This window comes from Chrysemys picta, chromosome 11, assembly GCF_011386835.1.
Source record: "Chrysemys picta bellii isolate R12L10 chromosome 11, ASM1138683v2, whole genome shotgun sequence".
NCBI lineage: Eukaryota > Metazoa > Chordata > Testudines > Emydidae > Chrysemys > Chrysemys picta.
The window spans coordinates 56,021,102-56,047,822 of NC_088801.1; the positions used below are offsets into that span (position 1 = coordinate 56,021,102).

Genomic DNA, 26,721 nt, shown 5'->3' on the forward strand with positions numbered 1-26,721 from the left:
TTATGAAGCCAACACCAGTATGCTCCCCTAATATAAAGCTTTAGGCAAGGACTCTAATCAGATCTACCCTTAAACACTGCTTGCTGGGAACTGAAGCCAAATATGTACACTTATGGCTAGATTCTGCTATTCTTCTATAGATTAAACCCTTACATTGAAATCAATGAGACTGTTCATTCAGTGAAAGTGGTAGAATATGTTCCTTAATGACATGTATTTCTCGTGATAGAATATTTGTGAACTCTCAAACTTACAAAGGTGGCTGAACTTGAGACCTACGGTAGTTTAACATACAGCCACTAATACTGTTTAGTATCAAAAGACAATATTTACAAATTAAGACTACTTATACGGTGTAATTATGAATATTGGAGGCATTTCAGTGCATATATACAAGAAACAGTAAAGGTTAAATATCAGATGCTTTGTTTAAAACTATGGTACTTACAGCACAATGGTACTAAATAATTGCAATTTACAATACTAGGGCACTATTCTGCTTCTCCTACATACGTTGATCTTAGTTCTGTGCACCTGGTTTGAAATCTGTTCTGTGGATATGAGAACAGAAATTAGCCCTCTCCACACCCTCCTTTTTCCACCTAAGAACTGCTCCTCATGCAGATAACTTGATTGCATTGCTTTAAATTATTTTAGGTAAACTGATCTTATCTTGGCTTCGATGCAGGAGGAATTCTTAGCTGCACCATGCCCTTTAACATGTAGTGAAATGTGGAAACATTAACTTTCTTTGTATATTTAATGTACAAGAACTTATTCTAGCTTAACTCGAACTTTCTTTTAGGCATCCTGCACAGATGGGAAACTATTTAATCATCTGGAAACAGTATGGCGTTTCGGTCCAGGAATCCCAGGTTATCCAAGAACATGTACCTTGGATTTTTCAGTAAGTATGGTAATTAAGCTCGCTGACTGCTGGAAATGGGACATGAAATGTACTTAAACACAAATGTGCTGCTACTAATGAAAAATATGCTAAGCACATGCACTGAAAAATCAAGCTAACTTTACAAAACTTACTCTGTTAAATTTTATCATGTGAAAATTTCCCTTTGTAGTCCTCATGAGAAATACTTCTTGGATGAAAACATTAGCTTCCATTGCAATGAAGTATTTCAGGGGGTTGAGTATTCTTCCCCCCCCCCCCCCCAAAAAAAAAACCTACTAAACACTTAATGCTGGTGTTTTCCAGGTTGCCAGACAAACAAATACATATGGGATAATTGTAAGTCAGTGATAGAATAGACCAATGATTCTCAAACTTTTTTACTGGTGACCTCTTTCACATAGCAAGCCTCTGGGTGTGCATACCCCCCTCCCCCAATCAAATAAAATGCTTTTATATATATTTAACACCATTATAAATGCTGGAGGCAATGCGGGGTTTGGGGTGTGGAGGCTGACAGCTCATGACCCCCTATTTAAGAACCTTGGAACCCCCAGTTTGAGAACCCCTGATATAGACCATGTCCCCACAAATACAGGATTGTTCTCATGTTAGCTTCTAGTTTTAAATTTTCCAATGGAGAGGATTTCACCACTTCTGTTGGTTGCCTATTCCACAACCTCTAATAGATTTCAGTCAGGACGTGTGGTATTTTCCCTCTGCTCTTTAGCATGGAGTAGACTCTCTTCCTTTTTTGTGTATAGTCCTTTCTTCCTTCTTTGTACTGCTATCCAGTCCCTTTTTGGTTGTTTCTTAGCCAAGCTGTATGTAATGAGCTCTTCTGTTCTAATCTTTTCTCAACGTAAGTGCTCCAGCCCCCAATCACTTTTTGCTCCCTTATGAACTGCCTGCATACCGTTTATATGGTTTGGTAATGAGGTGGCTGCAGTTAGATGTAGTATTCCAGACACAGTTACACTGGAGTTGTATTCAGGGCAAATAACAACTCTCTGTTCTATGATGGGAAACCACTGCAGTTCAAAACTGTTGTCTCTTTAGAGACAATATCTGATTTGCTAATACTTCTAGGTAGCTTTTTCCTTGTATTACTGCTTCTGTAGTTTCTCCTATTTATTTTCTCTTTTTAGTTATTCGGTTTTTAAAATTTATCTCCTAATTCCTCTCTCTCTGTGTGTCTGTCTCTCTATATAGTATGCGTGTGTTTGTTTGTTTGTTTGTTGTCATTCCCAAGCCAGGGACCCACCTGTAAACCTGCACCTCTGTATATAGCCTGGCCTACAGCAGCAAATGCTGTACTCGAATCTGTGTAGATACTGTTGCCACCTGCTGGAGTTCCCTGATTTAAGAAATAGGAGAAAGCTCTTTTGGTGCCTCTTGTAATTTGAGACTCTCTTGCTTGGGCTAATCTCCTTCAGTTTACTGGGCTTGGCGACATCACAAGTTCAGTAATAGAAAAACAAGCACATGCCTGTAAAATTCAATTGGTTCTCTCACAGGACATGCCACTTAATCTTGCAAGATGTATGGACCCCCAAACTCTTTTACTCATAGAACGTAAAAGCTCCCCAGAAAAATGTATTATTCTAAAGTGCCTCAAAAAAAAAAAAAAAAAAAAAAAGCAGTATGCTCGCTCCCAGTGATGATTATTGTGCAGAAACGCTGAAGGCTTTATCCCAAACCTTGTCTGAGTTGAAAAAGTTAGAATGACTGGTTTTAAATCCCATAATCCAGATACCTTGTTCTAAGGAAACAGAAACTAAAAAAAAATCTTTTTACCTAAACCATTTTATGGCAATCTAGGTTGACACCTTGTTAAAGGGAGTCAAAATTGGCCTTAAAACAGACACTGTTCAACTTTACTTGAACTGCTATCATGGCCCTCTGCTATCCACACTATTTTGAAGCGGTAAATGGTTTGTGTCAGTAACAGAAGTAGAGATAGTTTAGTTCATTGGGTGTAGAAAAGGACTCTGAATGAGGCACTTAGGAATGCTAATCCTTGCTCTGCCACTGACTTGCTGTGTGGCTACAGCGAAGTAATTTAATAAGTCTTTTCCCCATCTGCGAAATGAAGAGAATGTGACCAAGTAAAACTAAGTTATTTGCAATAATTGAGGGTTTAAGTGAAACAACTAAAAATTTAGTTTTAGGGATGTAGATTTAGATGCAAAAATAGAAATCTGAGCTGTGAGCTGCTGCTTGTTCCTACAGGCTACTATGCCAGTCTTCTACCAAGTCAGCAGTGAATTCTGAATGAGAGGTAGTTGAGTCTAAACTGTGTTATAGCCCTTTTTAACCATTCTTCCTACAGACCTTAAGTACAGCATAGTGTTTGCAGTTCACTGGAAAAATCTGTACTATCAGAAGTTCTTAAATGAAATTAAACTGATACTTGTTTGCATGACAACTCTGGGTCCCTGCTCTGGAGTTCTTGTTCCCTTAAGAACTTTGAGAGTTGCAAAATGTGCTTGCCTTAACATCACTCCTACTTTACTCAAGAAAAAAAACCCTTATCCCGTAAACAATCGTTTCTGTGCTGGAATGTGTAAGTAGATTAATATGCAGCACCATATTCACTCAACACCAGATGAAGACTGCTGTATCTATTTGAAGCTGTAAGGACAATTTATAGGCAGGCTATGAGTGCCTCATTTGGAATTTAATGGGGACACCATTCTTAACACTGACTCTTAAGAAGAATGACACTGATGTTTAAGCATCTTACAGGAAAGACGGCACCTGCAGCAGCTGAGCACATCATAACACCATGCTGCAGCTCAGTACTGATTGTAGTAAATTATCACCTACTAAACCCTATGGGAATTTTGTAAAAAGATTTCTCTTACTAGGGTGACTTGTGTATGCAGCCAATATAACTGAGTTAAGACACGAGTCCAGTTTATAGTGTAGATAAGTATTCCCTAACTAAACTGAAACCATGGACAGCACAAAGTAATATGACAGGCTATTTCACGTAAACAGTAACATGGCTGTCATGAGTTATGTAAGCTTCTTCTCATTCTTGTTTTATACCAATATTTTTGGTTTAAATGCAAGAATAGTTAAATGGTTAGAGAATGATAAGATCCCAAATCTGGTACTGTAGTAGTCTGAGGGCTTGCTGCTTATAACTAGTACATCAGTTCTGTGCAAAATCAGTTGTTCTCATTTTGTGTTTAAGGGGAAGACCATTCACTAATTGGAATACTTAGATCCAAAGGTGGTGAGAGCAGTGAATGTAGTTTGCAGCAAACTTAAAGCTACAGCCTTAGGTACTGAAAGATGGATGGGGAAGAGTAGCAGCTGGTCTCCCTCCCTAATTGCCATATTGTTCTTTCCTTGCTTTAAATGTAGCTATAGCATGACAACCACCAGTCAAGGTAAAAACTAGATGTAGTGTTAAAATGAAATGTCTTTTATGTTCAAGTGTGTTTACACATTCCCTCTCCATTTCAAGATCTAGCCCCCCTCCCCCCCTTTTTTCCCTTTTCAGATGGTCTCTGGCTGTAACTCCATGTCTGCTAGCCCTTACTCACCTGACTCTAGGGTGACCAGATGTCCCGATTTTATAGGGACAGTCCCGATATTTGAGGCTTTTTCTTATATAGGTGCCTATTACCCCCCACCCCTGTCCCGATTTTTCACACTTGCTGTCTGGTCACCCTACCTGACTCTAACCAATGCAAATCTCTTTCCACACTTCTAAGTCTGATTTCCTCAGTCACTAACTTATAAGTGCATGCTTTATTCACCCATCATCTTCACTTTTTTTATAACTATCATGCTTTTGTATTAATAATGAAGTATTCTGGGATGCAGCATGTATGAAACAGTTTATCTAAAAATAAACTGAGTTGAACGGCTTGAGTTTTCACTTGAAATTTTTTTAGAGTTGTATATAAACTTCATTTACAGAGGGTTAAAGCTCCACTTCCTACAAATTTTTTTTAAATTGCGCTAGATATACAATTCAAAAATACCAGCCCCACTTCCCATAGAATGCACATTAAGTACATGGAGATGGACTTTTTGATAAAGCAAGACAATTTACTGAAATGGTAGATGCTAGAAATATCTTTTTCTTGATCTCTCAAACAGGTTTCTTTTGAGTTTCGTTCACTTCTACACTCTCAACTTGCTACACTATTTTTTGATGAAGTTGTTAAACAGATGGTAGCTGCCTTTGAAAGAAGAGCATCCAAAATCTATGGGCCAGAAACTAGTATACCTCGGGAGCTAATGTTTCATGAAATTCATCACACATAAAGGGAAAAAAGTTAGCTCTCTATCTTTATTATAATCTAATTTGTACACCTTATTTATAAGAGGTGCTTTTCTCTGTGGGCATCTATTTGTTAACTTAGCATTGTGTGTAATATACTGCTGTACAAAACATGCACATAATATGGAACCATGTACATAGAATATTAAGCTTCAAGTGCAATTCAGGGTGTGGTGTTTGTAACAAACTGAGTGGCAGCTACTGTAAGCTAGCCAATCAAGATTGCCTTTACCTTGCCAAACAGTTTGATTATATAATGAACAGCACATCAGCATTACTGCCTTATCTAAACTGTTAATTTTTTTGCAGTGTTTGTAATAAGTGTATGATGTTTAAGTTATTAGTTTTTGAACATATGTAACTTATTCTCATGATATTAGCATCAACCTAAACAAGTTCAGGGAAAGTTTAAGACAATTGCCCTTAACTTCCTACTTTTCCCTGCATCAGGAATACTAGTTTTATGCTCCAAAAGACTGAAAGAAGAATCCCCTAATGGACAGTTTCAATACATTTTAACTGACAAGGCTCTAGTAGACAAAGCAGTGCCATCTTACATTAGTAGCTGTGGTAAAAATATAAACTGACACATTACAGAAGTTAAGAGCAGCAATTACTTGTTCTACAACTTATGAGTTTAAACTAAATCAGTGTGGTAGTGTACAAAGTATATAATTGACTTAAAAAATAAAAGATCTAAAGGAAGCAATTAAGCTTTTTAGAAGAAATCTACTTAAATTTTCACATTCAGTACTCCCATCAAACAGATTACTATAACATTAAAAGAATGAAAGGGGTAAGTTATGCCAAGGATTTTTGAACACATTTGATGAGGCTGGCACTGTTATCTCCAGTCACTAGGGCTATTCCCTTGTGTTATAACTTTCTGTATTTCCCCCTCCTCTCCAAAAGCAAGCTGGAGCTAAATTGTCTCAAATTAAAGATATAAACTAAGTGAGTGAATAGATCTGCATCCTTTTTCTATTACATTAAATTGCCTAATTCCTGTTTTAATTTTAGCATTAGCTCAAGTCTGAAGTTAAGTGAAATGTTTAGCTTCAAATCTAAAGTTTGACTTTTCTGAGAGGGAAAAGGGGTAAATGTATTAAGTGTACATAAGAGCGGATACCCAGAAAACTTGAATCCCTTCAGATTCTTAAACTGAGTTCATTTAAATCCGTTGCAGGCCCTACACTGAGTGCACAATTTCCCTCCCCCTAGAATAGCTTCACAGTTTGCTGGGAACAAGGAACCATGAGACTTCTGGTCCTCTGCAAACTTTAAACTGAAGGAAAACTCTCACTTTCCCTGGAGGACATCATGAGTTACAACATTCTTCAGGCAGCTGCAGCAGTCTAATTCTTTAACTTCAGGTGTTTAAACATATTGGGCTGTGTATATTTTTACCAGTGACAAATCTCCTCCTCTTTATGTTCCAGTAGATGTCTGGTGATATGAAACTGTTAGTCTTCAATCACAGGGGTACTAATTTACTTTTTACAAGACCTGCTAATTCTTCTGTAGACATACAAGATTCAGTGGACTTGGATATGTTTCTCACCAGAATTTTATAACATCAAAACTACCCATGGTCTATATTCACTCTCACTTGAGGGGAGGATCGTTTCTTAAACAAATACTCCATCCCTTCCCAGCACTAAAGGTCAGATTTCTAGCAGAGTTTAAATATGATCCCTGTATCATTAGGTTTGATTTTTGTTAAAGGTTTGTAGACAGGTGAATAAGGTAATACATTTCATAACTTTGAACAATCTTTTATTATAGAGGTTGTCACATAATTGTATATTTGTCTTTGTACAATTTTTTTTTAGTCTTGCACACAATGGTTTCATCTGAACTTTTCCTAGTAGTGGCAAGCACCAATAAATTCTGATTAAACAGAATTTCAAGTGCCTTAATTGATTAAATTTAAAGCAGAACATTGGCATGTGGATCTTGCACCCAGTAGCAGGAATGTACAAATGTCTTTATTGAAAAATACAAAATAAATTATCTGTAGGCATGGACAGTGACTAAACAGTTACATCAGTTAAATTAAATCCAGTAACTAATGGTTACAGTGATTCTTTTAAACACCAGCCTCACTTCAGTCACTATCCACCCCTGGCACTGACTTCTGAAGTTTTTAACAAACTGTCAGTCTCAACCATCACAGTTCATGATGTTTCAGTATTCCAGGAATTAGAACATACCACCTCCCATTCCTCCACCCATTCCGCCTACGGGCACTTCCTTTTCCTCTTTAGGAATTTCAGTAACTACAGCTTCTGCTGTGGATAAGAGGGAAGCAACACCTGCAGCATCCATCAAGGCAGTTCTTACAACCTAAGAGAATGGAAACAAAATGTAGTTCAATACTAGTTCTTCCCCTCTACCCCCCCCCCCCCCAACATTAAAATAAGGTACAACCTTAAAGTTCTTTGAAAAAAAAATTACATTACCTTTGTAGGGTCAATGATTCCTTTCTCTACCATATTTACAAAGTCTCCAAGCATTGCATCATACCCAATCTCAGCTGGACTTTGCATGATTTTTTCAACTATCAATGATCCTTCAACACCTGCATTCTTAGCAATAGTCATTGCTGGAATTTTCAGTGTTCTCCTAATGATTTCTATGCCTGTAAAAAGTATTTAGTGTTCTAAATACAGTACATTCTCTATGCAATCTATTGCAAGTCAAATATTCCAACTTATTGATGTGCTAATTAGTTACAAGGAGAGCAAACAATTTTCTGCCTCCTGCAGGAAAGTGTTGGTGCCCAGCAGTAGGTCATTATCTATTACAAGTGAGGCCATTACTAGTACAAGGCTCAAGCACCAGTTTAAATTACCATTATCACTCTTGAAAATAAAGCTATGATCTTATCTAACCAAAGACAAACACTCCCCCCTCAAAACAGGGGTAGGAAAACTTGATACAGTATGATCCGCTCTGAGTTAAAGAATCTTTAGAAGCCACTGTCAAATTAGATTCCCCAAATTAAGTGAAATGTTCTCAATCTTTACTTATAACTGCAGTATCAGAGAGACCCATTTTGTTTAACTGTTTAGAAAAGTAATAGGTTAGTTATCTCTCGCATTAAATACCATGGTCTTAAAATAGCTGTTTTCCTGCTTTTTCTAAATTAGACCACAAGGAAAGAGTCTTCCCATTTTTAATGTAAAACAGATTATCAGGAGGAGTGTCAAAGGTTGCTTGTTAACCAGACCAAATAACCATAAAGGACTCATTGAAATGAACTGTATTCTAATCTACAGTGTGCAGCTGTTTTTGAAGGTAAGTAGTATCACAAGGAAAATGTTAATCTTCAAATTAAAATCCATTCTCAAGTAGTTTGCTTACCAATTTTTTGATCTTCATTGACTGGCGTTAAAACATCTAGTGCTGGGATGCATCTAAGCAATGCACAACCACCTCCTAGAACTATACCTTCCTCTACGGCAGCACGAGTAGCATTCAGTGCATCAGTAACTCTGTCTTTCTTTTCATTCACCTCAATGTCGCTTGTGCCACCAACCTAGAGTAAACAAACCACATGTCTTGTCAGTTGCGTAAAGTCCCCATACATTCTCAAAGGCAAGAAAGTGCTGCAGACTCCAGAAGCACTGCAGGCCAGTTAAACATCAGTAACAAACTGACTTTTCCATTTGAGTGCCAAAAAGCAACATAATGTTTTGACCAATTTCTGCATGTACTTCAGTTGTAGAGAGCCTTTTGCAATTAAGATGCTTTACATTTCTAAAGGTGTAAACGTATCACTTCATCCATCCCTGAAAAGCAAAAATATGTATTCCTGCTGTAAAAATGGATCAGAGTTGAAGTGACAGGAAATAAGACCTGTAGAAGATCTGTGTAAGCTCAAAAGTTTGTCTTTCTCCAACAGAAGTTGATACAATAAATATTATCTTACCTACCTTGTCTCAGGAAATTAAACCTGTAGATAGTGGTTAACAGCCCTATTCACGTACACAGCATCTTTTGGATTTCTAATGGCCACAAAGAATTAAGACCTCCATTTTTGTCTAAGAGCACCCGCAGCTGGCTAGGTGCCTTAGCTACTGGGCAATTTCTACTTACCAATTTAGCACCACTACCTAACAGTTTAGCTTTTCCACAGCTTCCAAACTTTAGTGAGCCAAACTGCCTCTCCTGAACTAAGGCCCTATGTGACCAAGTAGGCCCCACTCTTGCACCTAGGGAAGCATTAAGGGATTACATAAATGTTGTTAAATTGCAAATTGTCACAGGGTCCTGGCCCCTTAGAGGAAAGATGTCAGCCCCACCTGTGCTGTAATTAATTAGCTGCTTCCCAGCCCAAAGGGGTGGGATTAAAGAGGTGATAGGTTAATGCACACCTGGGCCTTATAAGAAGGCTGAGAGAGATCACGCACTGGTTGGAACTACAGGGAAAATGCAGGCTCCTGCAGAAAGCCTTGAGCCCAGGTCTGCAGGAGACTAGGTACTCCAAGGGAGCCAGCCTGCTCTAGTGGATCAGGAAAGGATGGAAGGAACAGAGTCCAGCAGGGACCCAGAATGGTACTCCAGGGGAACCAGATGTATTCTATTCCTTAGCTAGAAAAAGACTCAAAAAGTAGCCCAGAAAAATGGGAACAGGGTGGTGTGAAAACACCCAAAGAGTAGAAGATCCTTTTTGGTTTTGGGGGACTTTGTAGTTGGACTTTTGCTACCACAGATGGGGTGAAATTTGTAACTTGGCTGGAGGGATAAGCCACATCCCCAGCACAGACCAGTGTGTGGAGAGCCAGGAGTATTAGCAGTGCAATGCTCAGCCAGCAGGGGTTGCTATAGGGCACAGTTGCTCCATGACAGGCCTTAAGAAAAATATCAATGATATAACCATACACCCTTCACTATAATTGTTTCTAATAGACAGGTTTTTCTCCTGAGAGGGGAAAAAGGCACGTAAACTAATGTAATGTCGAACAGGAATGTCACCCTATTTTAAGCAATCCTGACAAGAAGGAAGAAGAGAAAAAATAAAAAAGCGTAGCCGAGGTCCAATTTACCAGGTTTGATTAACGTGGTGGGTTTTTTCTGGCACTTTAGAAGTGGAAATTAAAGATGACATCTCTGCTAAGCATTTAAAGAGTCAAAGTGATTTAGTGAAAAGTAAAATTTTGTTGGTTGTCCATTTGGTATAGCATAGTTTTAGTCCAGGGATTCTTGAACATTTTTGATCAGTGCCCCCCCCCCTTCTGTCTGTAGTAGTTTAATGCCCCCACCCCAATAAATATCCTGCCACTCAGCTCGGAAGGCAGAGTGGGGAGCAGCTACTGGCTAGCCACCCAGCTCTAAAGGCAGCACTGCACCAGCAGTACAGAAGATGGAAATGTGAAAAGTGATATTAATTAATTAAAATAATATCACTTTTCCCAGCAGACTTAGCATCCTATTGCCACCCTTACTTCTGCGCTGCTGCTGCCATCCCAAGGCTGGAGAGCCGGAGCCCTGCCACCTCCAAGTGAGGGGAGGAGAGCCTGAATGGTGGGGCTCCAGCTGTCCCCTTTATGCCCACCTCCCAGGTGTGCATGGCCCCTTCTACAGAAGCTCCAGCCACCTAGAACTGACAGCCAGAGCTCCCTTAACCCCCCAACCCCATATCGCACCTCCCTTGGGAGGCCTGCCCCATAGTTGGAGAACTGCTTTTTTCATCTAAAAAGGAAGAAGTTTAAAGTTCCTCACCTTTAGTACTGCTACTCCATCAGAGAGTTTGGCCAGTCGTTCATTTAGTTTCTCCTTCTCATAGTCACTTGTAGTAACTTCTAATTGTTCAATGATTTCTTGGATACGCCTTTCAATTTGAGCCTTTTCACCCTTCCCTTTCAGAAGCATGCTATCGTCTTTTGTCACGATGACCTCACCAACTTTACCAAAGTCATGAGGCTGAATGTCTTCTAGATTGAGACCCAAACCCTCTTCTCCAAATACCTGAAATAGATCATATAAAAGCTTGGATTCTAAGGCCTTATCTACATGGAGACATTTCCCTGCACAACTATAGTGGAAGAACTATTCTGCTTTAACTCCCTGATATGGACACTATTCTGGCAAAATGTGATTTATTCTGGAATAGTTACTTAGCTTCTGAAGCAGAGTAATTCTGGAATAGGTGATTTTATTTATAAGAACATAAGTGATCTCTCTCCTTCCATCCATCTCCACCCTCTGACAGACAGAGGCTTGGGACACCATTCCTTACCCATCCTGGCTAGTGGCCATTAATGGACTTACCCGCCATTAATTTATCTAGTTCTCTTTTAAACCCTGTTCTAGTCCTAGCCTTCACAACCTCCTAAGGCAAGGAGTTCCACAGGTTGACTATGCGCTATGTGAAGAACTTCCTTTTATTTGTTTTAAACCTGCTGCCCATCAATTTCATTTGGTGGCCCCTAGTTCTTATATTAAGGGAACAAGTAAATAACTTTTCCTTATTCACTTTCTCTACACCACTCATGATTTTATCTACACCTCTGTCATATTCGCCCCTTAGTCTCCTTTTTTCCAAGCTGAAAAGTCCTAGCCTCTTTAATCTCTCCTCATATGGGACCCATTCCAAACCCCTAATAATTTTAGTTGCCCGTCTTTGAAGCTTTTCAAATGCCAGTATATCTTTTTTGAGACGAGGAGACAACATCTGTACATAGTAGTCAAGATGTGGGCGTACCATGGATTTATAAGGGCAATTCTCTGTCTTATTCTCTATCCCTTTTTTAAAAATTCCCAACATCCTGTTTGCTTTTTTGACTGCCACTGCACACTGCGTGGACATCTTCAGAGAACTATCCATGATGACTCCAAGATTTCTTTCCTGATTAGTTGTAGCTAAATTAGCCCCTATCACATTGTATGTATAGTTGGGGTTATTTTTTCCAGTGTGCATTACTTGACATTTATCCACATTAAATTTCATTTGCCATTTTGTTGCCCAATCACTAAGTTCTTCACAGTCTGCTTTGGTCTTAACTATCTTGAGCAGTTTAGTATCATCTGCAAACTTTGCCACCTCACTGTTTATCCCTTTCTCCAGATCATTTATGAATAAGTTGAATAGGAGTGGTCCTAGGACTGACCTTTGGGGAAATACCACTAGTTACCCTTCTCCATTCTGAAAATTTACCATTTATTCTACCCTTTGTTCCCTGTCTTTTAACCAGTTCTCAAACCTTCCCTCTTATCCCATGACAACTTTAATTTACGTAAGAGCCTTTGATGAGGGATCTTGTCAAAGGCTTTCTGGAAATCTAAGTATACTATGTCCACTGGATCCCCTTGTCCACATGTTTGTTGACCCCTTCAAAGAACTCCAATGGATTAGTATGACATGATTTCCCTTTACAGAAACTACGTTGACTTTTGCCCAACAATTTATGTTCTTCTATGTGTCTGACAATTTTATTCCTTACGATTGTTTCAACTAATTTGCCCGGTACTGACGTTAGACTTACCGGTCTGTAATTGCCAGGATCACCTCTAGAGCCCTTTTTAAATATTGGCATTACATTAGCTATCTTCCAGTCACTGGGTACAGAAGCCAATTTAAAGGACAAGTTACAAACCATAGTTAATAGTTTCACAATTTCACAATTGAGTTCTTTCAGAACTCTTGGGTGAATGCCATCTGGTCCCAGTGACTTGTTATTGTTAAATTTATTAATTAATCCCAAAACCTCCTCTAGTGACACTTCAATCTGTGACAATTCCTCAGGATGTGTCACCTACAAAGGACGGCTCAGGTTTGGGAATCTCCTTAACACCCTCAACCGTGAAGACTCAAGCAAAGAATTAATTTAGTTTCTCCGCAATGACTATCGTCTTTAAGTGCTCCTTTTGTATCTCGATCATCCAGGGGCCCCACTGGTTGTTTAGCAGGCTTCCTGCTTCGGATGTACTTAAACATTTTATTACCTTTTGAGTTTTTGGCTAGCTGTTCTTCAAACTCCTTTTTGGCTTTTCTTATTACATTTTTACACTTAATTTGGCAGTGTTTATGCTCCTTTCTATTTATCTCACTAGGATTGGACTTCCACTTTTAAAAAGATGCCTTTTTATCTCTCACTGCTTCTTTTACATGGTTAAGCCATGGTGGCTCTTTTTTAGTTCTTTTACTGTGTTTTTTTAATTTGGGGTATACATTTAAGTTGGGCCTCTATTATGGTGTCTTTGAAAAGTGTCCATGCAGCTTGCAGGGATTTCACTCTAGTCACGGTCTTGTTTAATTTAGTTAAATTTTTAGTTAACCTTCATTTTTGCATAGTTCCCCTCTCTGAAATTAAATGCCACAGTGTTGGTCTGTTGAGGTGTTCTTCCCACCACAGGAATGTTAAATGTTGTTATATTATGGTCACTATTTCCAAGCGGTCCTGTTATAGTTACCTCTTGGACCAGATCCTGCGCTCTACTCAGGACTAAATTGAGAACTGCCTCTCCCCTTGTGGGTTCCTGTACCAGCTGCTCCAAGAAGCAGTCATTTAAAGTATCGAGAAATTTTGTGTCTCTGCATTTCGTCCTGAGGTGACATGTACCCAGTCAATATGGGGAGAATTGAAATCCCCCACTATTACTGAGTTCTTTATTTTGATAGCCTCTCTAATCTCCCTTAGCATTTCATCGTCACTATCACTGTCCTGGTCAGGTGGTTGATAATAGATCCCTACCGTTATATTCTTATTAGAGCATGGAATTACTATCCATAGAGATTTTATGGAACATGTGGATTCATTTAAGATTTTTACTTCATTTGATTCTACATTTTCTTTCACATATAGAGCCATTCCCCCCCACCCATGACCTGTTCTGTCCTTCCGATAGATTTTGTACCCCGGAATGATTGTGTCCCATTGATTGTCACTTCCAAAATAGATTTACCACATGGCGGAGTTGAATAGCTATAATGGAATAGTTATTCTGCTACAGCTATGCCAGAAAGTTTCCCTGTATAAACAGTCCCTAACCTTGTTATCAATGCTTGTATGTAGTGATGAATTTGGCCACCGTTTAAGAAAAAAGAAATCTAGTTTACAGACCTCAGCAGTGACAAGCTAAAAGAAATACTTTGCACATTTATCTCCAGCATGTCAGGTGTGACAGTTGTGTTACAGAGACATTGTCAGGCCATTTCAAGGAGTTTCTCTAGGTTACTGATGCCTGCAATTATAACTGAATTTAGAGGATTTTACATTTAGTTTATCCTATTTCCTTTTGCACTGCAGCGAAGTCTATACTTTTCATGAATTAGTTTGGGTCTCGTATAATGCTGCTGTGTTTTTAGACTTGTATACAAAAAAAATAAAGATGGCTTTTTAATACTATAGTTGCCCCTACCATAGATTTTAAAAAATAAAATTAAACTGCCCAACAGAACGTTCCACGCTCCTTCAGACCAAACTCTAAAAGATTTACATCTGCACTGAACATTGAGAAGTCATGACATGTTCACTAACATTAATTTTGGTCAAGCTTTCGTTCAGTTTTATAAGAGGTAAAAACTTCCAGAACAACTCTGACAAGTTTCCTGGGCACCACCTAGCTACTACCCTGAAGATTACTGGGGAGGGTCTATATGTGATGTTAAAAGGCAGTCATTGAAAAAGCTATTTAATGATCACAAGCAGATAAAGTTGCATTGCACTACCGCTCTCAAAACTTACTCATACATAAACATTAACATTTTAAATTAAAAAGTGCATAAATTAGACATTTCAAGGTGCCAATCTGACTGCCCTGCATATTAAAGCTTTTTACAGTAGTTCCAGAACAGGCAAAAAACCAGCCACAGTGCAGGTTCTCCTACAGCTCCGTCACATCAAGCGTCTCTTAAGGAGCGATGACCTATGGACAAGAACAGTTCCATGCCCATCCAATACGCTGAATAGACTTAAAAATAACTGCAGATGTGAAGTGGACACCTAATAACCAGCCAGAACAACTGGCCACTTACCATGCTATACAATGGCATGACAGTTCACCCTGGACCAAATGTGAATCAGTGACCTGAAAAGTGTTGTACCCTGTTACCAAATACTTATCCTCTGGAGCATTTTGGAGGAAGTTAAAATCAAATGGGTGCTTGGCCACAAAGTTAATAAATGTGTACATATTTACATACACATGCATATAATTTACTTACAGCACCACCAGTAGCAATTGCCATGTCCTTAAGCTGGTTCTTTCTATTGTCACCAAAACCCGGTGCTTTTACAGCAACAACCTGAAGACCAACTTTTAATCTGAAAAGAAAAAGTTGCAGTGAGAACACTAATTCTTACAAAGTGTTAAATTGTTCACTTGTTACAGTAGCTGAGAGAACAAAAGAATGTTCTAAATGAAGATATTTTAGTGCAAGTGAGACAAGCAAAGCAAAAATGCCATCTTAATGGATCCCACAAGCCCATCAATTGGCTTTTTCTACTAAACTGATTAGCAATTAAACCACCAAATCACTAGGATTCAGAGTTATCACCCAAATGGGACTATTCACAGCGGTTACTGTTTGTCTGCACTGCTGAGAGGAGACCTAAATAAGAAGCAATGCAAATTTGTCAAATTCAGACATACAACTGGGTCTATTGCTCTACAGAGTAAACTGTGCGGGAACGTCTGCTGTTTTTAAAGACAAAGTGAACACCACAGTTTTCTGACTCTGAAGTAGATTGACAAGGTTCTATATGGAGGTACACCTATTCAAGCCTTACCTGTTCAAGACGAGAGTACTGAGAGCTTCACCATCAACATCTTCAGCAATAATGACCAAAGGCTTACGGTGAGCATTAGCAATTTCAAGAGCTGGAACTATGGATTGAACACTGGAAATTTTCTTCTCACTGATTAAGACATAAGCATCCTGGAATTCACATTTTTGTCCTGCAGAGGCAATAAGTATTGTTTGAACTATCTAAGTGTTCTATTTTAGCAAGTATATATGAAGGTACCCTTTACAACCCCCAGATCTGATCAAATCTGGCTACTACACGCTCCATTTACATTTATATTAGATAGAATGCAGTTAAGACAAATTAAATGAAAGAGTAAAAACTAGTTTCAAGTAACATTTCTACTCCTGATACCAATTTGTGATTTTATAGCATTTCTATTTTCTCTCTGTCATGAAAACTCCTACATAGTCAGAAGTAGTTGAAAACTACTGCACATGATCAAGCCACTTAAGAATTTTAGCACTTTGACTTAAAGCTGTGCCACACCCTCAATTTTTATTTGGTGACTTAACCCTGAACAATATATACACAAATAATACTTTTGGGTTATAACAAGCTTTTGCACACATCCAGGTATATTCTGGGGTAAAGGAACACCCACCAACATCACCCTGCCCCTTTACTTCAATTTGTTAAGTGAAGATGATTTTACCTTTCCCCAGCCCTTACTTAGGAAAGAATGCTCTAGTTTTACAAGGGAATGCAAGAACTAGCCATGCAAATAAACTCTGATGTTTCTCAAAGATCAAATGATACTTCTATTCCATTTAAACATAAGTCTTAAATTTCATTAGCACGTGATTACACTCTGGAGAGACCAACGTGGCATTTTCTTGTAAGCAAGATTTTTTTTCCTGCCAATTTTGAAAAGTCAATTTAGGATCAGAAAGTTAAGCTATGTTTTCTGGCTCACACCCATTATTCATAGATTCTAGGACTGGAAGGACCTCAAGAGGTCATTGAATCCAGTCCCTCCCCTGCCCTCATGGCAGGACCAAATACTGTCTAGACCATCCCTGATAGACATTTATCTAACCTACTCTTAAATATCTCCAGAGATGGAGATTCCACAACCTCCCTAGGCAATTTATTCCAGTGTTAAACCACCCCGGCAGTTAAAACTGCTATCGTGTCCCCTCTCATTCTTCTCTTTTCCAAACTAAACAAACCCAATTCTTTCAGCCTTCCTTCATAGGTCATGTTCTCAAGACCTTTAATCATGCTTGTTGCTCTTCTCTGGACCCTCTCCAATTTCTCCACATCTTTCTTGAAATGCAGTGCCCAGAACTGGACAAAATACTCCAGTTGAAGCCTAACCAGCGCAGAGTAGAGCGGAAGAATGACTTCTCGTGTCTTGCTCACAACACACCTGTTAATGCATCCCAGAATCATGTTTGCTTTTTTTTTTGCAACAGCGTAACACTGTTGACTCATATTTAGCTTGTGGTCCACTATAACCCCTAGATCCCTTTCTGCCATACTCCTTCCTAAACAGTCTCCTCCCATTCTGTATGTGTCAAACTGATTGTTCCTTCCTAAGTGGAGCACTTTGCATTTGTCTTTGTTAAACTTCATCCTGTTTACCTCAGCCCATTTCTCCAATTTGTCCAGATCATTTTGAATTATGACCCTATCCTCCAAAGCAGTTGCAATCCCTCCCAGTTTGGTATCATCTGCAAACTTAATAAGCGTACTTTCTATGCCAATATCTAAGTTGTTGATGAAGATATTGAACAGAGCCAGTCCCAAAACAGACCCCTGCGGAACCCCACTTGTTATACCTTTCCAGCAGGATTGGGAACCATTAATAACTACTCTCGGAGTATAGTTATCCAGCCAGTTATGCACCCACCTTATAGTAGCCCCATCTAAGTTGTATTTGCCTAGTTTATTGATAATATCATGCAAGACCGTATCAAATGCATTACTAAAGTCTAGGTATACCACATCCACTGCTTCTCCCTTATCCACAAGACTCAGCTTTCTTTGATAGGATAACTATCAGATTGGTTTGACATGATTTGTTCTTTACAAATCCAAGCTGGCTATTCCCTATCACCTTACCACCTTCCAAGTGTTGGCAGATGATTTCCTTAATTACTTGCTCCATTATCTTCCCTGGCACAGAAGTTAAACTAACTGGTCTGTAGTTTCCTGGGTTGTTTTTATTTCCCTTTTTATAGATGGGCACTATATTTGCCCTTTTCCAGTCTTCTGGAATCTCTCCTCCCATGATTTTCCAAACATAATAGCTAGAGGCTTAGATACCGCCTCTATTAGTTCCTTGAGTATTACAGAGCCAATACAGCCAGCAAAAGGTAAACATTTGTTTTAGTCAAAAAAGCAAGCAGCTAACTGAATATAAATAGGGAAACATCTTTGGGTTCAGAAAAGTTATGGATAAATGTTGATAAGTTACCCAAAATTCACTTTACTTACATTGTAAGCTCTCTAGGAAGACCTTCTTTTTGTTCATATAGGTTATAGCACAAGGCACTTTGATGGCAACTTTTGCAAACTCACCTTTGGCTGTATTAATGAAATATGGTGAGATGTAGCCTCGGTCAAACTTCATACCTTCAATTATTTCCAACTCATCATTCAGGGTTTTTCCATCCTGTTTAAATATGATGATAATTTACATTTAATCTATAGTTTAGGTAGTAAATAGATTGCTTCTATGCACATTTTTAATATGTCAATCACCATGTAATCCAAGTCTCTCTGCGCTACCTTCACTGTGGTTGTATTCTTTAGCCCTCCCCCCCCCCCCCTTTATGGGGGAAAAGAACAATGAGGGAGAGAAAGAGGGGTTAATCTAAAAGAGATATTGTCTCTAAGGGGGAAGTATCAGTGCACACAAGTTGTGTTCTGTAAAACACATCCTTACCTCCTGCGGTGGAAACAAGGTCTCAAGAATTATATCAGAAACATCAAGGAAGTTCACCTCTACTTTTATAGCTAAATTCATCCTGTATTAGTCTTTTAACAGAAATTATCTTGACCACTTAGCAATATTTATTGTTCTAGATAACTTAAACAGTGAAAGGAAAAGGGGAGAGGGGAAAAAGGCTTGCGAACCAGTGATTGTTGGCCAGTATAGTCAGTCTTACCTCAATTTATTGCAGTTAAGAAACTGCCACATTCTCCCAATTATCTTTAAGTATTATGCACCATAAAAATACTGGTATGTCTCATATCCAGGCTACTGAGAACCATTCAGCATGTCACATTAGTTTAGACATATGTATCTGCTCTGCAGTCCAACTCATCACTGATTCAGTTTCCATTCACTGTATTCCATATGTTCCTGTATTTACTGTGCTGATGTTACAACCACTGCATAATTTTGGTCTGTAAGTCATCCGACTATAAAGAGCAAGCAGCAGTCCTCCTAAAAAAAAAGTTATGTTCTCGAGTTTCTTTTCACTATTCCCTGGCTATGAGGCAAAACTATGATAGCGAGCCCAACAGCTTGTTAACACTATGTACTCCTAATCCAACTCCAATTTAGTGGAGTTCTGTAGTGAGGGCAGAGTACATGCAGCGATGCCATACAAAGCAAGAACCAACAACATATAGCAGGTCTGGATTTCAGATTAAAGTGGAAGGAGTTTAGTTACAAGTGCAGTGAGTTCACTTTTTACTCTGGTTATCTGTGCTTTCAGCAGATGTTCCCCTAACTTGGCAAGTTTATCTTCAAGAAAATTGCAGGTAACCTTCAACAAGCATAAGAGTTACTCTTACCTTAACTGTGATAACACCCTTCCGTCCAACTTTTTTCATTGCATCAGAGATTATGTTGCCGATTTCCTGGTCCCCATTTGCTGAGATTGTAGCAACCTTCAATGAGATGTTAGTTATTTTTCCCGTTAGCACTTGATTAATCAACTGTTTACAGAAATTAAGTTTAGGGACTTTTTAAGGGAGCAATAAGACTAAAGAGTTACAGGTCAGAGAACAAGAGGATGCAATTCATGACATGATAATTTCAGCATTAACATTGCCATGCGATTAGATATGTAATACTAGATATGTGAAAAGTTATAGCCTTTTCAGGAAAAGTCTCTTCCATTTTTCATTAGCAAAAAATTAGAGTTGGTATGGGACCTAAAGTCTTCATCTCATGTTAAACTTCTGAGAAGTCTAGAAATGTAACCATTATTTTAACATTTATGTTTCTTCCATAGATAGCCAGTGAACAATTACAAACGAGTTTAATATATAGCTGTTTCTTTCCTCAATATATGTAGTATTCACTTGTGAATCAAGATAGCAATAGTCACTTGGCATTTTGTCCCATGAAGACAGATCCTACTTGGGAAGCTAATGAGTCAGCTGAAGATCAAAGCTGGTTTAAACAAAAGGCTGGTTATCAGAGAGTGGAATGGACCCTTTAAAGGCCAATGGTCCAGCCCTCCTGTGCCTCATTAACAGCCTCTGAATGGGGCCTGAGAGTAGGCAGCTGGTCTCTATAGAGCAGTGGTCCATAAACTTTTCAGGGTCATGCCCCCCGTACTCCTAGCTGCCCCCCTCCAAGCCATGACTCCGGGGTAAGGGTGGGGAAATGCAGACCGGGGTAATGAGGCCGCAGCTGGGGGTGGGTCTGGGACCAGGAGCGGAGCCCCAGCCTGGGGCTGAGGGCAAGGCTGGGAGTGGAACGGGGCTGGGTGGTGCTCCCTCCTGGGGGATGCCTGGGACCCACCATGCCCCCCTCTTCCCCAGGACCTCTGCTACAGAATCAGAGGAAAAAACAGAAAGCAGCTAGAGAAAGCTGAGGCAGAGTACTAGAGACTCATGCAGGCTACAGAGACCTAAAGATAAAATGTTGCATTTTCAATGTGAGTTGCAGTAAGAGTCTGATCAACACAATAGCAAGTTGATGCCATATACCCAAAATGTAATTTAGCTGAATCCATTACAGTTATTTTCTTACTCTCTATAGCACATCTTCGCTTGTTGGATGAAATTTTTATTTATGACAGTTACAGAAAACTAGTAAACCAAGAAGGAACAAAGTCTCACCTGGGCAATTTCTTCTGGAGTTGTAACAGGTTTGGATTGTTTCTTTAGTTCAGCAATGACAGCATCTACTGCTAGCATCACACCTTGATAGAAGAATATGATAGTTATGGTTACTCATAGGAATTCTATTTACATGGTGCAGAACAGTCAAGTCTCATGATAAGCTTCTAAATTCCTCAAAATTGTAATGCAAATTAAACAATGCAAGAGCAGCAACACATTTCCCCCCCCCATTTGCGTACAAAGTAGAGTACTTATTTTGCTGAGTCTAGGCCATGCACTTTCAAGGACAAAGGACAGCCTGTCCCAATCTTACAAACACAAGACACATTGACAGATCTACAATTTTTTTTTAAACACTTATCAATTTTAAATTGCAAGTACATACAGAATATTCAGTGAGGGGAGGAAGGAAAGCAGAGATAGCTATGACAATACTTGGTAAAGAAGTTAAACAGAATTTAAAATAAATACTCTAGGCACATAATACTAAGCACTGTATAAACATTTCTGTTTTAGAACTTCCATAAGATAAGGCTATCAGAAGACAGACTTTACTGAGATCTGTTGTGATGAATGACAAGTAAATATGATCCAATGATAAGAAAAAAAAAAAAAAGAGCTCTATACCACAGGTTATATAAAATTTATGTATCTAAAAGAATAAGGCCTGACCATATTAGTTCACCCACTTGCCAGCAAAGTTAGACTCCTTTCTATGTTTTGCCCCTTCCCAAAAGGGTCATGTGGCCTTTTCCTATCTCAAAACACCAGTCAAATTTGCCATGGTTGAAGCAGAGAGAAGAAACCAAAGAGACAAATATTAGAGAACACCTTAAGTGCACCAGTGACAAAGATTGTTAAATTCTTACCTCTCCTGATTTCCACAGGATTAGCTCCTTTGCTGATTTTCTCAAAGCCCTCCCTGGCAATGGAACGCGCCAGTACTGTTGCAGTAGTAGTTCCATCTCCTGCCTCTTCATTTGTGTTGTTGGCAACATCTTGAACTAACCTGGCTCCAATGTTTTTGTATTTGTCTTTCAAGTCAATTGCCTTGGCTACTGTCACACCATCTTTTGTTACCTTGGGACTTCCCCAGCTTTGTTCAATAATCACTGTTCTACCCTAAAATCATCCAACATACATAAGAGGTATATAATTAAAATGATACCAAGCAGCACAGACAAAAGGTATTACTACAGAATTACCACTTGGCACATCTACACAACATAAAATGTCTGCACTGCAATAAAACACGCATGAATGGTCCATGGGCTTGTGAAGCCCTAGCACTGGGCCCCCATAAGGGGGGAGATCCCAGAACCTAGGCTCCAACCCAAGCCCAGACATCTACACTGCAATTTTATAGCCCTGCAGCCCAAACAAAGCCAGCTGACATGGACCAGCTGCAGGTGTTTTATTCCAGTGTAGACATACCCTCAGACAGCCACTTTCCACCAAGACACACACTTAATATATTCTTATTTTTATGAAGAGGAAAGTTTGTGCTCCTACTTTCCAATGTCAGAATGAGATTTATAATGGTTCTTCTATTTGGAGCCAGAAATCAGTGAAAGCATAAGGTACCATTTTAAAAGGAGAGCATCCAACTTCCACAAACAAGGTATGTTATGAATAAATGGAACACAATGTAGTTCAATCCTTCTCATCCCTGTAAAGTCAACAGGAGCAATAAGGTAGCAAACACATATTCATCATCAAATAAGACACATATGGGTAAGTCTAACTATGTCAACAGGAGGGCTTCTTCCGTTGACACAGCTACCGCCTCTTGCAGAGGTGGATTAACTACGTCATCTTCCATTGGCATAGTAGCATCTTCGCTGAAGGGCTATGGCAGCACAGCTGCACTGGGTGTTGTGGCAGCATTTTAGGTATAGAGCTGACCTCAGTCTCATCACTTTCTCAACCCTCACCTTGAGAAACTAGCCTTTCACCTACAGCCACTACACTTCTGCCCTTCAGAAAAACTGAGAAGGTGCCAACTCCCAATTGTTACAAGGTGACTAGCTCCTTTAAGAATGGGCAGGGGCCAGTGCCCCTGATTGATTAGTTGCCTCCCAAATGGGGTTAAGAGAAGCCACCTGACCCATATAAAGGAGAAAGTCAGAAAAAAGTGGCAGATAACAGCTGCGTGAGGAGGAAAGGACAGATGCAGGGAGAAACAGAAGCAGCAAAGGAAAGTGGATACAGAGAGCCACTGGGAAGAACAAAAGGTAAAGAACATTACTGGTGAGGACTCGCCAACGCTGGTGAACCCCTGCTGAATTACAAGAAAGCTTGTACAGAGGCCCCTAGGAACAAAGGGAAAAACCAGCCTGGTTAGGGGTAACCAAACATGAAACAATAGAATTGATGTAGGTCAGGAGAATGGCTCCCAAGAGTATGGGTAGGACCCAGTTAGGGAGGCCTGGGTGAGGGGAACACTGCTAGGGAGCTCTCTTGGGAGAGGCTTGACTTGGGGCTACCAGAGAAGTCACAGTTAGAAGCAAATCTGGGAGCTCTCAAGTGGATGGCCTGGAGATGAGCTCTGGAACATGATGTCCCAGAAACAGATAAGGAAAAAAGCTCAGAACCTCCTGTACTTTGGGATTTTGGAAAGAATGATTTTATCATGAGGGTTCTGCAGATTATTGAACACGTACAAGAATAAACTATGACTACAGACAGGCCACTGAATTGAACATTGAAAAAGACAGTATTTCTTTAATGGCTAGACCAAGAGGAAACAGACAGGCACACACATCATGGTGCAGTTTGTGGCTTGGGGGTCACCTTGTTATAGTGATGAAGAAATAAATGGACAGACCAACTAACTTCTCATAAGCTAGGCAGCCATTAACAGTGAAAAAGAACTGCTTTGAGCCACCCAGTCTCACGCTGTCGGTTATGTAATTTATATCATGGTTTTTAAAAATAATAGAATCTCCTCCCCACTTGAAAGTTTCTCTCTTAAGCTGATAGATATCTAATTTGTATTTTTGGTTTAAAAAGAAAACTTTAGGAGTGTAGAGTGATGGGACACTTACCTTTGGAGACAAACTTGATTACAGACAAATATTCTATAGTAGTATACATAGCCTTAATCCTGCAAACACCTAATGTGTATAATTATATTCATGGGAGTAGTCCAACTTCAATCAATAGGATTACTCACTGGGATAAACATTTGGAAAATTGGGCCCTAAAGGTGCATTCACCCATCATCCACCATTATTATTACACCCTTGAGAACCACTGCCCTAGAGGCATGTATGATGTCCATGGTCTTGCTTTAATCATGAGCCCTCTCCAAATTAGGTCTTGTTCCAACATCATATGATCAAGCAGGACATAACAACTAGTTACTCTGAAAGCCTAAACTTGTTGCAGGCAGTTAAGCTGCCTCTATTCTTTTTCTCCTCTGTATGTTCACAGACCCCATTAACACTAACCACCGTAAATATATCCTGCTACAAGTAATTTTCTATCCACTGAATGTGATTTCAATTGTTCAACCAAGATTTAAGTGGCTGTGTGGCACTGGAAAGACACATTTAGCAGCAAAGAAGAGATTCAATTCTCTCCAACAAGAGTGTGGCACACTATATATTTACCATTTGTTATGTACACAGTGATTGAATGACTGATAAATTATGCACTGTACCTACTGTAATTTTGAAATGGTCCATTTTATCAATTTTTTGATTTTATGAATTCCTCAATCCCCAATTAGTTTACAAAACAGGGCTGTACTGTACAAGTATTCACATTACACAAAAAATAGCTTTTAATATACCTTTGGTCCCATGGTGACAGCTACAGCATCTGCTAGAAGATCTACTCCCTGTAGCATAAGAGCTCTAGCCTCTGCTCCAAATTTAACATCTTTTGCATAGGTCCGTAGTAGGTGTGGGGCCAGTGCTCTGGACACTGGCCTCATGTGACGTAGCACTGTTGATAAACGGAGCATTTCTGAAGAAAAAGAAAAAAAAAACTAAGATACTACATTAGTTTTATTGTGGCAGTCCTTTGAACAACCATATTCCTGTGTTTTGTTCTCAAACTCCTCCAAAGATTTAGAGTAAACAACAAGTTGCTAGTAGTTTTGAGTTTTAAATGAAAGTGGTGACTGATCAAATATTTTAGTGTCGTAATTTTTGTAACAGTTGGATACTAGAGCAAAAGTTCCAGGAGTCTAGACCCCTAGATTCTATTCCCAGCTCTTCCAGTGATTCACTATGTGATCCTGGGCAAGTCACAACTTCTGCACCTCAATTTCTTCTTCTCTAAAATGGGAATAAAGTTTGAGCTCATAAGAGCACTGTGAAGTTCACTCTTTGTATGTGAAGAGATTATAGCAACAACGAGTGTTATGAGCATACTAGTATTATGTATGATAAAGCAGGAAAAGTAGTATATTTTACTGAGACTACTACAGGCTAGAAGAAAGTTTGTCAGAGCTCAGCAGCTTTATCAGCATAAGCATCCTAAAAGTAAAGTTGCTATCTCAAAAAGAGAATGTGACAGTGAAAAACGAACACTTCAAGGCTGAGAGCATCTGGTGATAAACTTAAAAAAAAAAAATGCAACAGTATCAACAGCCTGGCAGAGAGAGCCTGCAGAAACCCAGGCCTATCCCCCTTCCACATGGTTCTCTCCATCAGGACATAACAAGGTCAAGAGACACTCGCCCCCTGCTGCTGGATGAGCCAACCTGCACAGGCAGGGGAGCCACCCTCATGGAGGCCCCTTCTCCCAGAGATTATGGGAAAGGCTGTAACTGCAGCCCAGCAATGAACGGCGTGAAACCATCCTGCTAACAGGGCAGTGCCCCCCTGCCAAGGGGTAGCCAATGGCTGGTAATGCTTCCAGTGCAAAAGAGAGGGGGACACAGTACGTAGGAAGCCTGCACACGCACCCCGTATGTCTCTCACACACAGTCCCACACCCCCCTCCTAGACTGAAGGCGACGGGGTGTCTCACACACACACACACTCAAGGGCAGGAGGCGGGAAAAATCTCATACACACACACACACAAAGAAGAGCAGGAGAGAGAAATCGCACACACGAGCAGGCGTTTCCTTTCTCACCCCTCCAAGGTAGGAGCCGGGGGCCCCCCTTTGTCACACCCCCGCTCTCCCCCCCCCCCCCAGCAGGAGACTGGGGGGAGAGTCTCTCACACGCCCTAGTCCCTGAGACACCGGGCACGTGCGGGAAGCGGCGTGCGCGCTCCGTGGCGGCGGGCAGGGCTCGGGGAAGCCGCGGGGAGCCGTCCCCTGCCTCCTCAGCGCCGATGGCAGCACCGCGCCGGAAGAGGCTGCCCGGTGCCCTGGACGCACATGGCTAGCGGGAGGAGAGGCCCCGGCGCAGCAGCCCCGAGCCCGCGCCGGGCCCCGCCTCAGCGGGCACAAGCCCCCGAGCCCGCGCCGGGCCGCTCACCTGTGTAAGGCGGGCAAGGCAGTAGTCGGCTCCGCGGTCCGGGTTGGGAGCTGGACGAGCAGCACAGCGCGGTGTGACCGAGTGACGGGAGCCAGGAGGGAACACAGCACTCACGGACTCTGCCCCTCCCCCGCTCAGGCAGCGACCCATGTGGGGTCCTGTGCAGCCGGGCCCCGCAACCAGCATAACAGCATACGTTTGTCCCAGTTGGAGGCGGAGCGCGGCTTTCCGCCAATCGTGCAAGGGCCTAGCCGGGGAGTGGGCGGGGCCTGCGGGACTATGCGT

At 40.3% G+C, this 26,721-nt stretch overlaps 3 protein-coding genes across 7 annotated transcripts in view; 2 read left to right on the top strand and 1 right to left on the bottom strand.

Annotated features, from left to right (window-relative positions):
• Nucleotides 1–7,114, top strand: part of COQ10B (coenzyme Q10B) — a 19,446-nt gene extending 12,332 nt beyond the window's left edge. For all 5 annotated transcript variants that reach the window (XM_005294298.4, XM_005294300.3, XM_005294299.3 and 2 more), the window contains 2 exons: nt 806–907; nt 5,027–7,114. In XM_005294298.4, the coding sequence (XP_005294355.1) occupies nt 806–907; nt 5,027–5,194 (270 nt within the window). In that variant the 3' untranslated portion in view covers nt 5,195–7,114. The remainder of the gene's footprint in view (nt 1–805; nt 908–5,026) is intronic.
• HSPD1 (heat shock protein family D (Hsp60) member 1) lies at nt 6,970–26,657 on the bottom strand. Its single transcript, XM_005294297.5, has 12 exons — nt 26,437–26,657; nt 24,792–24,967; nt 21,865–22,117; nt 20,993–21,075; nt 19,715–19,810; nt 18,491–18,584; nt 15,947–16,115; nt 15,382–15,481; nt 10,938–11,183; nt 8,577–8,751; nt 7,673–7,851; nt 6,970–7,556 (listed from the first exon to the last, which is right to left on the bottom strand). The coding sequence occupies exons 2-12, from the start codon at nt 24,963–24,965 to the stop codon at nt 7,413–7,415; spliced, it is 1,713 nt and encodes a 570-aa protein (XP_005294354.2). The 5' UTR covers nt 24,966–24,967; nt 26,437–26,657; the 3' UTR covers nt 6,970–7,412.
• Nucleotides 26,025–26,721, top strand: part of LOC101950505 (MOB-like protein phocein) — a 29,693-nt gene continuing 28,996 nt past the window's right edge. Inside the window, exon 1 of the transcript XR_010591352.1 lies at nt 26,025–26,096. The gene's annotated coding sequence lies outside the window, so the exon portion shown is untranslated. The remainder of the gene's footprint in view (nt 26,097–26,721) is intronic.